The 14,356-nt window shown below is 38.6% G+C and overlaps 1 protein-coding gene across 1 annotated transcript in view; it reads right to left on the reverse strand.

Annotated features, from left to right (window-relative positions):
• Positions 1-14,356, reverse strand: part of LOC117304703 (serine/threonine-protein phosphatase 6 regulatory ankyrin repeat subunit A-like) — a 57,731-nt gene that overhangs the window by 9,700 nt on the left and 33,675 nt on the right. The window contains exons 8-18 of the mRNA XM_033789299.1: positions 13,267-13,467; positions 11,452-11,550; positions 10,851-10,952; positions 10,242-10,343; positions 8,435-8,533; positions 7,275-7,403; positions 6,188-6,316; positions 5,122-5,238; positions 3,953-4,051; positions 2,685-2,885; positions 2,007-2,105 (exon numbers count right to left, since the gene is read on the reverse strand). Coding sequence (XP_033645190.1) covers positions 2,007-2,105; positions 2,685-2,885; positions 3,953-4,051; positions 5,122-5,238; positions 6,188-6,316; positions 7,275-7,403; positions 8,435-8,533; positions 10,242-10,343; positions 10,851-10,952; positions 11,452-11,550; positions 13,267-13,467 — 1,377 coding nt within the window. The remainder of the gene's footprint in view (positions 1-2,006; positions 2,106-2,684; positions 2,886-3,952; positions 4,052-5,121; positions 5,239-6,187; positions 6,317-7,274; positions 7,404-8,434; positions 8,534-10,241; positions 10,344-10,850; positions 10,953-11,451; positions 11,551-13,266; positions 13,468-14,356) is intronic.

The raw sequence follows: 14,356 nt of genomic DNA on the forward strand, positions 1-14,356 counted from the left end.
CCTCACCTTCCGCCTCTGGAACCCCCGGTTCGAATTCCACCGGGGGAACTATATGGATTGGGTTTCAGTCCTTTACTGACTACATGGGTTTTAACTGGTCAGAATAATTCCCTTGGGGTTTTCCTCCCACATCTAAAACTTCAAATTCCTTCTATATTTTCTCTCTGCTGGGTTCTTAGTGGCTAGTATAGTAATCAAGTTCGCTTTTCAGAGAGTACTTGGCGTCACAAAATTTACCCTCCATTGTGGTTTATTATTTAAATTTGAATTCCTCAGACTACAGACAGTAGCTAATACGCATGTTTCAGGACAAGCTTTTGAGTAGATGCCAAACAACTTATATGTGTATTGAAAAATGGTACCAGGGTTTACTCATCTGGAGATTGCTGTACAAAAACATGCCTGAACCACGTGACATAGCAACTATCTCTATAGTCTGAGGAAGTTAAATTTAAGCACTAACTTGCGACTAAGCAAGTCATTGTATTCAAATATAACTCTCACAATGGTTTATTATTTGGCTTACCACATACTGTACATGTTCATATTACATTAACATGCGTTCCATACTCTTTATATCAAGGCAGGTTTGAAGTGAAACAGACAAAGAAAGTTAAGATTTGACTTCAGAGGGATGACAGTAGAAAGAGGTTATAAGACACGATGCAATTAACGACTAAAGAGATACATAAAGAGAGGAAAATGAAGGGCAGAATGAAATTATTACTTGACAGTGAAATATATTTCTGCAAAGACAAACAAAGGGTTAAGACAATATGCAAATAACAAGGAACACAAAGAGAAACAATCAAGAAGGGAAGAAAGAGTGGCATGAAAACAATATTAAGTTGACAATGAAATACTATACATTTACAGGGAGAGACAAAATTTAAGTAACACCAAAAGAAAAGCTATAATACTAAGTGGAGAGACAATAACTACAAACATGACAAAGGAAGGTATGATGCATCTTTACAGAGGAAACAAAGGGAAGTAATCGACAACAAAAATAAAGTGAAAACTGTCCAGAAAGACAGGATCATTGAGAAAAGAACAATACAAAGAGAACAAAGCAGAAAACAATAACAAGTAGAAAATAATAGAAACAAAAATGTACAAAAAGCAGAACACAATGAAAAGGAGAAAATAACAGTAAAAGAGGAACAATTAAAAAGAACAAAAAGCAGAAAACAATGAAAAATAGCAACAAAAAAGTAGAGGATAACAGAGAACAAATGGCAGAACAAAGGGCAGAACAAAGGTTGACAACAAAGGAAAACAACTGACTCATAGCTCCTATGGTTGTACTCACACTATCAACCAATTTGGCCTAGACGTAGACGATGATGAAATGTAGATGAGGGATCAGCAATTGTTTAGGATGGACGGTTAGTTTACAATTAAGTTACAGAATAAATCATTAAACAAATGTGATGGATAGCACAACGATATTCAATGAATCATACACAGGGGTGGGATGAGATGAATGTAAACATTTTTTTGAATTATCACTTCTGGGTTCCTTCTTATTTTAGAACCTGCAAAAAATAGTTAGTGGCCTGACGTTTCGACCCTAGCAGAGTCTTTCTCGATGTCTAAAATCTTATTTTAGAACCTGTAACTATAACTGGCCCTTGAACCAGCGTATATTGTGTTAATGCTTGTATGCTTCTATCAATACTTGCAAATAACTGGCCCCTGAACCTGCGTATATTGAGAAAAACATTAAACGTATGCATTGTAACAATTTTCAACTTATTATGTGCAAAATTATTTTTTTAAGTTAAGCTGGACCCAATAGGAGCCATATTTCCAGTCCAAGTCGGTTAACTGAGTGCAAATTTTGTTTAGCTATACAAAATAGCTATACAAGATACTACAAAACTGGAAGCAATATGGATGTTTAAGTCGTCAGCCTGTTTTCACCTTCAAGCCTCAATTTCATCTCATTGACCTGTCTGGTTGGGGAAAACAAAATGGTAGTATCTTAAAGAAGAAATGTTTACCATGTCCGTGGCGTTGGAGTCCGCCTTCAGTTGCAGCATGGTCTCACAGACTTCGAGTTGGCCATTTTGAGCTGCTTGGTGTAGAGGCGTCTTCTTAGCCTGTGGAAGGAAGAAAAAGAAAGTTGACGCTATCGTAAAATCTTACAACCAACAATATTTGGTGTGAGGCGGGTGATGTGATGTTTAAGCAGGTTCTCAGCTTTCAATTGACGGATTGTGATCATCATCATCACTCCGTGTCATCTCGCAATTGCTACATTAACACGGAAGGTCGTTGGTTCAACTCCCGCTCCAGTCAATTTTTCTTTGTTCAAACCCAAACTATTATTACTGTTAAAAGATTGTCTCATATAAGATTGGTGTGCCCAAACTCTGGAACAAACTTCAGAAGCTTATCAGGGACACAACATATTTCAAAACATTCAAGACACTTCTGAAAGCCACCTTTTTAAAGGAGGCCTACCATCAATGACTATTTCTTTTCGCGTGACGGCGTAGCGCCTTTGAGAAAATCTTTGATTTAAGCGCTTTATAAATTTTGAGTGATTGTTTGATTGCATGGCCTAATGGTAAGCACTTGCTGTTTGGACTTGTAGTGGCCGATCCCACAAAGTCAGACAGCTTCCTGACTAGGACTTTGGAGGATTTTAGGGGCTGTTAAGGTTTGACTGCACTCACCAGTGACAAGGCATCGATGGTTGCACTGTGTGTGGAGACAAGTAGTTTAATGAGATCATTGTGACCATTCTGGGCCGCTAGGTGAAGGGGTGTGATGCCCAACTTTGACTTGGCGTTAACAAATGCCTTATGCCACAGCAGGATATCTGCAACTTCTTTGTGACCGTTCTCCGAGGCAAGATGAAGGGCTGCTTTGCCATGCTGTCAAATGCAAAAAAGGGAAGATTTTTATTATTTTTAAACTATAACATGATTCCTTTTTTAAGTTATAAACAACAAGGGGTAGCTGACTGGATGAAAATAATTAATACAGTCAGCTACCCTTGCTGTTTATTACTTGATATTTGAAGTACAAAACTGCATCCCCTTAAATTATAAAGTTAAAATTTCTCGTCCCTGGATAGAGTTGAATAAAAAATTGAATACTTTTGGAGGAAAATGACATAAAACTGCAGGGTGTTTTAGTTTTCTTTAATTAAAAAAAAAGGACAGTCAAACACGAGAGTGCAGTGAGGTTTGCAGTAGCACCAAGTGTACAAATCTCTTTTGAAGTATTAATTCTGAAAAGAACCACTGATTGAGAACTCCAGAACCACTGATTCTTTTCGAAACCAACACTACTCAAAAAAGATTCACACATGGTGCTACCGTTTAAGACAGTGGCAATATTGGTAAGTACTCAAAATAGTTATTATCATACAACCTTACTTGGTAACTAGTAATGGGGAGCTTTTGATAGTGTAAAACATTGTGAGAAACGGCTCCCTCTGAAGTAACGTAGTTTTCAAGAAGGTAGTAATTTTCCTTGAATTTGATTTCGAGACCTCATAATTAGATTTTGAGGTCTCGAAAGCAAGCACCTGAAAGCACACAACTTTGTGTTACAAGGGTGTTTTTTCTTCCATTACTCTCTTGCAACTTCGACGACCAATATTGAGCTCAAATTTTCACAGGTTTGATATTTTATGCATATGTTGAGATACACCAAGTGAGAAGACTGGTCTTTGACAATTACCAATAGTGTCCAGCCGTCGATTTCACAAACTCTTCCTAACTTAAGACTAATCTTAGGACTTAGGACGAGTCCCAACTCTGCACTGTAGCATGCAGACCTTAAGATTAATCCTAACTCGAGATAAGACGAGTCCTAACTTTTTGTGGAATCGCCGTCAGTGTCTTTAACCTCACCTGATTATACTCCAACCATGCAAAGTTTCAAAACCATCAAACAGAGGGGAGGATAAATTACAATAAGCGAGGACACTTACTTCATCAAATACATCAACTCTTGCGTTGCTCTGTAGTAACAGTTTGACGATTTTAACATGGCCTTCTTCGCTAGCAACCAACAGTGGAGACCAACCGTTCTATCAGAGAAATAAATAATAATAAATATAAATAAAAGTGGCTTCTTACATAGCGCTCAAATCCGTCAGACGGTGACACTGATGGCGCTCGTACATCAATACCCCTGGTCACTGGGCCTTTTATTACATTCCTTAAAGCCATTGGACACTTTCTGAACAGAACAAAAAATAAAAGTTCACAGATTTACAAATAACTTACAGGGTTTACAGAAGGTACATGTATTGGTGAAAGACTTCCCTTGAAATATTATGCCATGAAATGCTTTACTTTTTGAGAAAACATAAAAACAATTATCGATTCTCGAATACCAAGAATTACGGATTTATTTTAAACACATGTCAAGACACGGCGAAACGTGCGAAAACAAGGGTGGGTTTTCCCGTTATTTTCTCCCGACTCCGATGACCGATTATGCCTAAGTTTTCACAGGTTTGTTATTTTATATATAAGTTGTGATACATGAAGTGTGGGCCTTTGGACAATACTGTTTACCGATGCTGTGCAATTGCTTTAAACCATCTCAGCTCCCTGGGGAGTACACAGCCTGTGCTGCCAAATATGTAGCGCACCGAGCTAAATCAATACAAACACAATCTCTGACCTCACATGTACCAATTTACCCTGGCTAAAGAGAAGTAGTTTGATTTAAGTGTCTTGCTCAAGGACACAAGTGTCATGACTGGGATTCGAACCTACACTCTGATGACTCAACCTTTAGAACCTGAGTTTGATGCGCTGAACCCCTCAGCCAAGACACACCATAACACCAGTTATCTACAGCCAACATGGGGAAAACCCTAGTGCATTACAAATAAGTCTTTAAAAAAAATAATAAAAAAGTTTGACAAAAGCAAAATGTTCTGCTTAACAGCTTTATGAAATTGGTTATGAAATTGATTTAAAAAAATTATTTTACAATTTTTTATTATCCTCTGGTTTATGAAATTGATTAAAAGATGTTTTAATCACTAGACAATGCTAGACCACTAAACGAGACCGGTGTCAACAATCTAGTTTGAATCCTGCAATGAGCAGCCAGGACAACAGATTATTGTAAACAACCGTTTACCTTGCTCTGTCTGTTGACAGCTAGCTGTGTTCGGTTAGGGCCGAGGTGGTTGATCATCTTGATCATGATGTCATTATTGCCGGCCCGGGCGCAGTAGTGGAGAGATGATTCTTGAGTCTGCAATCGAAATAACAATAATTATAAGATGTTAAATTTGCATCGAGGATAAAGAATATTCATTTTGTGTTTTACCTATACGAACTGCCTCTAGCTGCCGGACAATCTTGTTGGCCTAGTTGGTATGACACTGGGTTTGAATCCCACCTGGGTATATGCCGGTGATTTTGTTCACAGAATTCAGGAAAGCAATAATACTCAATGCTGTATAAGGGTGAAACAAAAATTAACAATAACTAAATTCTCCTTGTGATAACTAGAGCAAGCTAGTTGAAGCAATTAGACCAATTCTAGAACTGACTCCGCGGTAATGCAGTTAATTACGATCCTATAAGCTAAAGTAGTAGTCTCAGCCAATTTTCTACAACTTCCACCCAGGTAGTAGTTACAAAGCAGGACAGTTCTTTTCAGAACTGAGAAGTCTCCCGAACATCCGATAAATCTACTCTGCGGTAGTAGAATAAAGCAAGACAGTTCTCAATATATATTGATACCTCACCATGCAATGCCTCAAATCCTATAAACTAAATTCTCTTTTTCGAGAGTCAGTGGCTTCACAACCAGAATTACAGGGTTAAAGGCAGTGGACACTATTGGTAATTACTCAAAATAATTATCAGCATAAAACCGCGATTGGTAATGAGTAATGGGGAGCTGTTGATAGTAAAAAACATTGTGAGAAACGGCTCTCTCTGAACTGACATAGTTTTCAAGAAAGAAGTAATTTTCCACTCATTTGATTTCGAGACCTCAAGTTTAGAATTTGAGGTCTCAAAATCGAAAGCACACAACTTCGTGTGACAAGGGTGTTTTTTTCTTTTATTATTATCTCACAACTTTGATGACCGATTGAGCTCAAATTTTTACAGGTTAGTTACACCAAGTGAGAAGACTGGTCTTTGACAATTACCAATAGTGTCCACTGTCTTTAAGGAGGGGGTGTACATACCAGCTTGGTGACTAGGTTAATGTCTGCATCATACTGTAGCAATAAGTCCATGATATCGGTATCTTCAGTAGGGTAGTGAATCATCTCTTTGGTAATCTCAGCAGCGTAGTGAAGTGGTGTCTCGCCCTCCTAAACAATACACAAGATGGAATAATAACAGACCGTGCCAGTCATTTCCTCATCACTACTTTTAAAGCAATTCATGGAACATGCCCCAGCTACCTGTCTGGGCCCAATTTCATGGCTCTGCTTACCGTAAGCACAGATTCGGCGCTTATGGAAGCAGGAAATTCTGTGCTTCATCAAGCGTATTACACGGGTTAGAAGCGAATTTGGGCTTCTGCGCATGTGTACTCCACATTACTAGGTATTCTACGCTTACAAGGCTAGTGCAGAATTTCCGCGCTTTCACGTAAGCAGGGAATCGTGTTCTTAAGCGCAGAATTGGGCGGTAAGCAGAGCCACGAAATTGGGCCCCGATCTCATCATCCCATATGTACCAGCCCGTCCACTCCGTTCTTCATCACAACATCTCCTCACCATACCATCCTTACGTACTAAATCTTTCGATTCAAGGACTTTCTCTAGTGCCGCCCCCCAACTTTGGAACTCTCATCCCGGCTACATCCGCTCTACACAGAGCATGGAACAGTTCAAAACTCAGCTTAAATCCCATTTGTTTTCTATTGCTTATTGTTCAGTTTAATCCTTTTGTTTGCCTCTTCTTAGTGTATTTAGTGTTAGGTTGTTGCCGTACGCCTTTTGTTTTTGTAAAGTGCATTGGTATTTCTTTCACTTATGAAATGCGCTATATAAGAATTAGCTGTTTTTCTTATTATTTTATTTAACAGCAAATAAGTGTCAATTAGCCTTTAAGAAAGACTCTGCTATGGTCAAAACATCAGGCTGTTAACTATGTTTTGCACTTATTACTAAAGGTCCCAAAGGTCCCCTAAGTCTTACCTCGAGTTAGGACCAGTTACTTGTCCTAACTTAGGACTATCCATGCAATTTGTATGTCTCCTAGGACTAGTCCTAAGTTAGGACTCGTCCTAACTCTTTGTGAAATCGACCCCTGGTTACTTACCGAGCTCTGTTCATTGACAGCCATGACAGCATCCAATCTGGACATCTCATTGTGTAGAAACTGAAGGATCTCTTTGACTATCGGGAAGTGAGCGTGGCGGACTGCAATGTGGAGAGGATTTTCTGCTGACTATACAAAGAAATAAAAAATAGACACGTTTGTTAACGACAGGTACTTTTTGTAACACAAAACACAATGTCCACAGATTTACACTAAACTTACACCGTTTGAAGATAATGATAGTAGAAAGCGCACCTTAAAATATAAGTTGCTGAGGTGCTGTAGTTTTTGAAAAATGACTAAAACAATGTCATGAAAATACGTTTTTACATGCTAAAATAGTTTTCGTCTCATGATCACTGAGACAAACATTATTTTCATTACCTTGTTTTACTCATTTCTCAAAAAGTACAGCACCTCAGCAAGTAATATTCTCAGAGAAGCTTTCTAATATCATTATCTTCAAACTGTGTAAGTTTAATGTAAATCTGTGGAGATTCTGTATTTTATCCTACAAAAAGTATATAGGCCCTTTAACAGAGGTGCCCAATGGAATGTGCGACGATCACTCTTTTTCGTACACAAAGTGTACATGGGTACACAAAGTGTACATGGTCTTAAGGATTGGTAATGGGAGACTTTCTGGGACGATAGAGGGCAGCAGACTTACCGGGTAAATCCATTGTTCTCAGAATTATGTGCATGTTCAGAACTACGTAAACAATGGAAATTTACCCGGTATGTCTGCTGCCACCTAGCGTTGGAAAGTCTCCTATTAAAAACCACAAGATGATAATTTTCAATGCAAAAGTACACTGATTATAAAATTCAATATAAACCACAAGGGAAACTGACTGGGTAAATTTTTAAATGATTTTTGGGGGTTGAACAAAGAAAAATTGACTAGAGTGGGACACGAACCAACGACCTCCAGATTTACGTGCCGGCACTCTATCAACTGAGCTATATCTAGCCCTATGTTGGCAGTCACCCTATTTTGTCAATATCTTTGTTCGAGGTGCTGTTCAGAAGCCATAAAATTCATAACAACTCAACAAGGCAAGAGTGTATATCTGAGTAGAATCAGAAAGTCTGGTTTCACGCTGGCGACATGCCATGATAATTATGACGCCAAGTTGATTATATCCTTTCCTATGTACCTTAGACTGGCAGACAGGATCCCCTCCTTCCTCCAATAACGCTTGTACCATGAGTAGATGACCGTGCCTAGCCGCTGTGTGCATAGCTGTCTCGCCATTCTGTAATATCAAAGACAAACATTCAGTGATCAAATTTATGAGAGGAACTGATTAGAACAAACTGATTAATATCACATCAGTCTGAAAGTGCACTGATCATAAATTGCATCTGAGTGCAATTCCTCCAGAGAAATAGCTCTGTCTGTAATAATATCATGTTGAGAAAAGTGCGTTTAAAGGTACTGGACACTAATGGTTATTAAAACATATTTGGTTCCTAAGTCACTTTAAATAGGCACTCTTTTGATCCTTTTTTTTTTATTATAAACTTCTTTGTTTTGATTTCTTTTCCTCTCCAACACCTCGGATTAGTTGTCTAGATGGCACTACATAAATGCTTGTTATTATTATTAATATTATTAATTATTATTATTATTATTACTCAGAATAATTTTAAGCGTAAAAACTTATTTGACAGCGAGCAATGGAGAGCTGTTGGTAGTATAAAACATTGTGAAATACAGCTCCTCGAAGTAATGTAGTTTTTGAAGAAGGGGGAATTTCTCACTCAAACTACATGAAGAATTTATTATGCACCTGAAAGCACACAGATCTATGCAACAATGGTGTTTTTTCTTTTAATCCAGGCTGAAGTTTTCTCTGGGGTTTCCTCCCAAATCTAAGAGACATTTGCAGTGTTTTCTGCTCAACAGCTTTATTAAATTGGTCCCTTGTCATTTTTTTTGCCTTTGTCTGGTGCAATGGATTTGTTACGTTATCAGGGTGTTCGTCTGAAGTCCGGCATGACACTTGTGTCCTTCAACAAGCAATTAACTTTAATTGCTTCTCATCAGCCGGGAGTAAATGGATACCTGCCAGGGCAGTGGAGACTGTATACTCCCCTAGGGGGTTTGAAATGGCTTCAGGAATGAGTAAATGGCGGCGTGATTATAAAACTAATGTATATGAACCATTAATGGCAACATTGTGGGAAAACCCAGGCAGTCAGGTAGGGACTAAAAACCCAATCTACATAGTGCCCCTGGCGTGATTCCAACCAGGGTCCTAGAGGTGGAAGGCGAGGCGAGATACCACTATGCTAACTCCAATTGGAGTCCCTTAAATAACGGTGTGATACTGTCATGTTTCTTAGATCTTCTTGAAACAAGAGTGACAGCAATGGGAGACTTTGGGGCGCTAGGGGGCAGCAGACTTGCCAGGTAAATTTCCATAGACCTTATCGCAAATACCAATGCGCAAGCGCAGACTGTTGAATGAGGTGCATTGTGGGATATATATGGATCAAATTTGGATACCAGCAAGACCACAATGCACCTAATTCCAAGCTTTACGCGCGCGCCCCGGTATTTGCGAAAAGGTCTATTGTTTACGTAGTTCTGAGCGTACGCACATGACCGAAAAAAAAATGGATTTTACCAGGTACAGTGTAAGTCAGTGTAAGAAACTTGATGAGCAGAATTTTCTTCTTACCACCATTATGAAATTTGGCCCTGCTCAGTAAACTAAAGCTAGTGCAAATGGAAAACTTTTGGGACGCTTGGTGGCAGCAGAGTTTCTTGGCTAAGCAAGAAATGACCGCAGTACCAGTACCATCAATGGTAACTGTATGGCATTCTGGCTAGTAACCTATTTTTGCAAAGCAAAGGTTTGCTTGTGCTAAGCAAGTTTCTGTGCTGACAGGCTTTATGAATTCAGTAACTCTGTATAAAAGTGAAGACCAGCTGAATGAAATGTTGAATGACCTTACCCCCATGACTGCGTTGACCTCTGCCCCGCTCTTCAAGAGCATCTCTGCTACTTTCTCCCCCTCCTTGATGCGTGCCGCTATATGTAATGGAGTTTCCTCCGCCTAAATAAAGAGGTAATTAAGGAGTAAACTTAGAGGCCAGAAATAATGGTTTGCTCAGCTAACATTAGATTCAAGGCACAAGAGACAACTAGTTACTTAAAAAAATAGTTGTCAATATTAAACTTACTTGGTAACGAGCAATGGAGAGCTGTTGATAATATAAAACATTGTGAGAAACCGTTTTCACTAAAATATTAAAATACTTCCGGCTTTAAACCCTTTTACTATTCTGATGTATTTATTTATTGCACTGGCGGCCACGCAGGCCAAAAAGTACATTTACAAGTAATTTTTTTTATTCATTTAGGTAACATTATATATATATAATTGTTCAAAAGATTACAAGAAAAGCTACAAAAACACAACCACATTAAAACCACAAAATCAAATACAAAAAGCTGTAACCGACAAAGAAAAGGTACATTTTAGGCATCTGAAACAAGGGTGTTTTTTCTTGCATTATTCTCTGGCAACTTTGATGACCAATTGAGCTCAAATCAGACTAACCTTCCCTCCTTTGAGTTGCACTTGTGCCCCATGCCCCAACAGTGTCTGTACTACTAGTGGCTTGCAATGCTGAACTGCAATGTGTAATGCTGTGTAGTTATCCTAAAAGTAAAGGGAAAAGACATATAAGGCAAAGTTCTCCTGAAGACGATCAGAGAATACTGATAGAAACTTTGAGTTGTCAACCACAGTTATTTTTCAGAACTCAAAAAGAGATCAACACATGGTGCTACCGCAAACCTCACCTAAGGCCAAGTTCAAACAGGACCATTTTTGTCAACTACATGTAGCATGACTAGAGGCTGATATTGTTACCAACCAGATACTTCAAAGTGTGAGCAGTAGTACCAGTTACACTGCTAACAAGTGTATCAAATAAGAAAACAAGATTTTGTCTGCAGGCTTCTTCGTGAATCAGAAAACACTTGGATCCATTTAAATGCACAAGAACTGTGTACAAATGTGTACATTTTGGTTTTACCCACCGATGTGTGTTAGGTAGCACTGTATACTCAGTGCTTTCCCGAGTTCTGTTTAAAAAAATCCAAGGCATATTACTTGGGTGGGATCCGAACCCACAACCCTTTGCAATGAGGTATACCTTTGTAGTTGCATCAACTAGGGAACCCTTAGTAAGTAGAGACTTGACCACTGCTACGTGACCTCGCTTGGCTGCTGCATGTAGACAAACGGCACCCGCCTGGAAGAACAAAACATATACATGTACAAACACGAATGTCATGAATCTTTAGGCAGGATTTGCCGTTAATGCTTTTAATTTTTATTATTCAATTATGACACAACCAACATCACAATTAGCACTTAAACAGGAAGAATAGGAAAGAAATGTTTGGCAAATAGCATGACCACAAGGGAAACAAATGTTCAATGATTTGGGGATGAAGAAAGAATAATTTACTAGAGCAGTATTTGAACCAACGACCTCCAGATCAAAGCGCAAGAGCTCTATCTAGCTCTATGTCATCTCCCTATTTTGTAACATCTTTGTTAGGGGGTGCCGGTCACAATTTGTGCATGTTACATAGTATTTTGGCTGGTAACCTTATTCTGGTAAGCATAATTTTGTTGTGCTTAAGCAGCTCTCTGAAATTGGGCCAAGGTATTACTTGTAATGGCTGATTATAAAGCCATTTTTTTGCTGAAACCAAAATCGATCAGGCAGTCAACTGCAAAGAATGGGATTGATGAATGAACAGCAAAAACGGGTATCAATAAATGGTAATCGCATCAGCAAAAAAAGAACAATAGCAACGCAAAAGGTAGTATAAAAGGCAGGCATCCCCTGTCATGGCGTGTGAGCATGAACTGACGAAACTAGGTTGTTTGTTTGGCCATGCCTATCCGTCTAGGTAGAAGCGTACAGTTTAAAGGATAAACAGAATAATAGAAACAAAGAAATTTGAAGAGAAGTGTTCATGGACTAGAGAAATGGCGATGGTCGGAAATTGGTGGAGAAAAAAATAATTAAATAACTGAAGGGATCGACTAAGTAATGGAAGATATTATTTGAAAACCTTTTAGGAAGTCGTAAAAAAAATGACATAAAATAAAAAAGAGAAAATAAAAAAGTTGATTATATTTATTACAATCTGACCACATTGCATTGTATTATGGACATCAATTTTAAACGACCGCACTTACTCAGACAAAATTAATAATAATAGTGATAATAATACGTGTTTACTTTTTCATTACGAGCAATTTCAGCTCTTGTAAATACCAGGTAGTCATGGAAACGCATTGTCGATGCCACAGGTCTGACGTTCTGGCTCGTAGATGTATTAATCGTAATCAGTTTGACTCGCCGGATAACAACAGGCGATCAGTGGAGAGGAACTGCTGTTACCGTGGTAATAGTTTAATTTGTTTCTTTCTTGTGTAGGTTGTCAACGGGCAATTTCTTATTGGTCCCTTTCAGCTAATTAGTCAGTTGATCGGCAAATTTTATTGCCATGTTTCATAATTATATGGAAATTGCATTGTATACAACTAATGAACCGCGAGGGATACTGATTGGGTAAATGTTTAAGTGATTTGGGGTAGAGCGGGACTTGAAAGAATTTTAATTTAAGTACCTACACTCTACCAACTGAGCTATCTAGCTGTTGGCGGTCTACCATTTTTGTCAAAATATCCCTAGTTTGGTAAATAATAAATGATTTGAGGTTGAAAAAAAAAGAACACGAGCTTACACAGCTAGCGCAGAAATTCGGAGCTTAAGCCGAGAAGGTGACCATAAGCGCAGAAATGGGCATTCAGCAGAGCCATGAAATCAGGCCCCGATCATTATCCTGAGGGCATACTGTGGATAGCTGTTAAAACTGGTGCACGAGTCATGAAATGAAATTTGCATTTGACCCGTCGGCGCGGGAAAGAGGAAGGAATGAGAACGCACCTTGTTCGGCATGTGAAGTGGTACGCCTTTCTTAAGGAACATTAGGGCAGTCTCAGGGTGACCATACTGGGACGCAACGTGCATCAAGGTACTGCCGTCCTTAGTCCTTGCCGATACGTTGGCCTTGAATTTATCCACCAGTAACTCCACTGTCCCTGTGTTGCCATTCTCAGCAGCGATGTGGAGAGGTGAACGATCAAACTAGAGGAGAGAAAATGAAAACTTAATCAAGGTTTTTACAAAATATCATCACTGAGTTCCAGGAGAGAGAATTTCACAAATTGTTGATGTTTTGTTTACATCAATTTCTGCATATCGCGACCCATCAGTGCACCAGACATTTGTGGTGTTTCTGAAACACTGAAATTATTTTACTTTCAGACAGTTTCGACAAGGTTGAGCAACTTCTAAAAATGTTCGCACTCTGATAAATTAGCAGCTAACTGCACCAGCTAGGTAGTGCTACTACATGTATAGCAACTAGTATTTTTGATAGAAAAATCCTAGTGGACTAGCGGAAAATCTTAAGTTTCATCTCATGTAAATACTTAACATGTATGTGTCCAACGTAAAATCAAATTTAATTTTCTTCTACTTTGTTGGTGGAAGGGACTTGAAGTGCAAGTGCAAAATCGAACTGTTAAATCCATATAAAGCCCTTTTACCATGGTAACAGAGAGTTGACATTTTCAAGGCTAAAAATATGGTAAAAATGTTTAATTTGCAAGCTCTAAAGACATGCTCTAAGCATGTTCTAAAAATAGCACACCATGTGGGCGAAGTTTATAGCAGACATCTTTTTGTCGCACATTGTCGCAAGTAAAACCAAGGATGATACTTGTAGTAAAGGTTTTAGAAAATAGTTTCCTAAAAAGGAGAAATTTCTCACACTCAAGTAATAAAAGTCCTGCAGCCTGTTATTGGCATCTGAAAGTACACAAATTTGTGCAACAAGGGTGTTTTTTCTTTCATTATTTTCTTGCAACTTTGATGACCCATTGAGCCCAAATTTTCACAGGTTTGTTATTTTCAGCATATGTTGGGATTCACCAAGTAGGATACTTGTCTTTGACAATTAGATTACCGAGCG

The sequence above is a fragment of the Asterias rubens genome, chromosome 21, assembly GCF_902459465.1.
Source record: "Asterias rubens chromosome 21, eAstRub1.3, whole genome shotgun sequence".
NCBI classification, from domain to species: Eukaryota; Metazoa; Echinodermata; class Asteroidea; order Forcipulatida; family Asteriidae; genus Asterias; species Asterias rubens.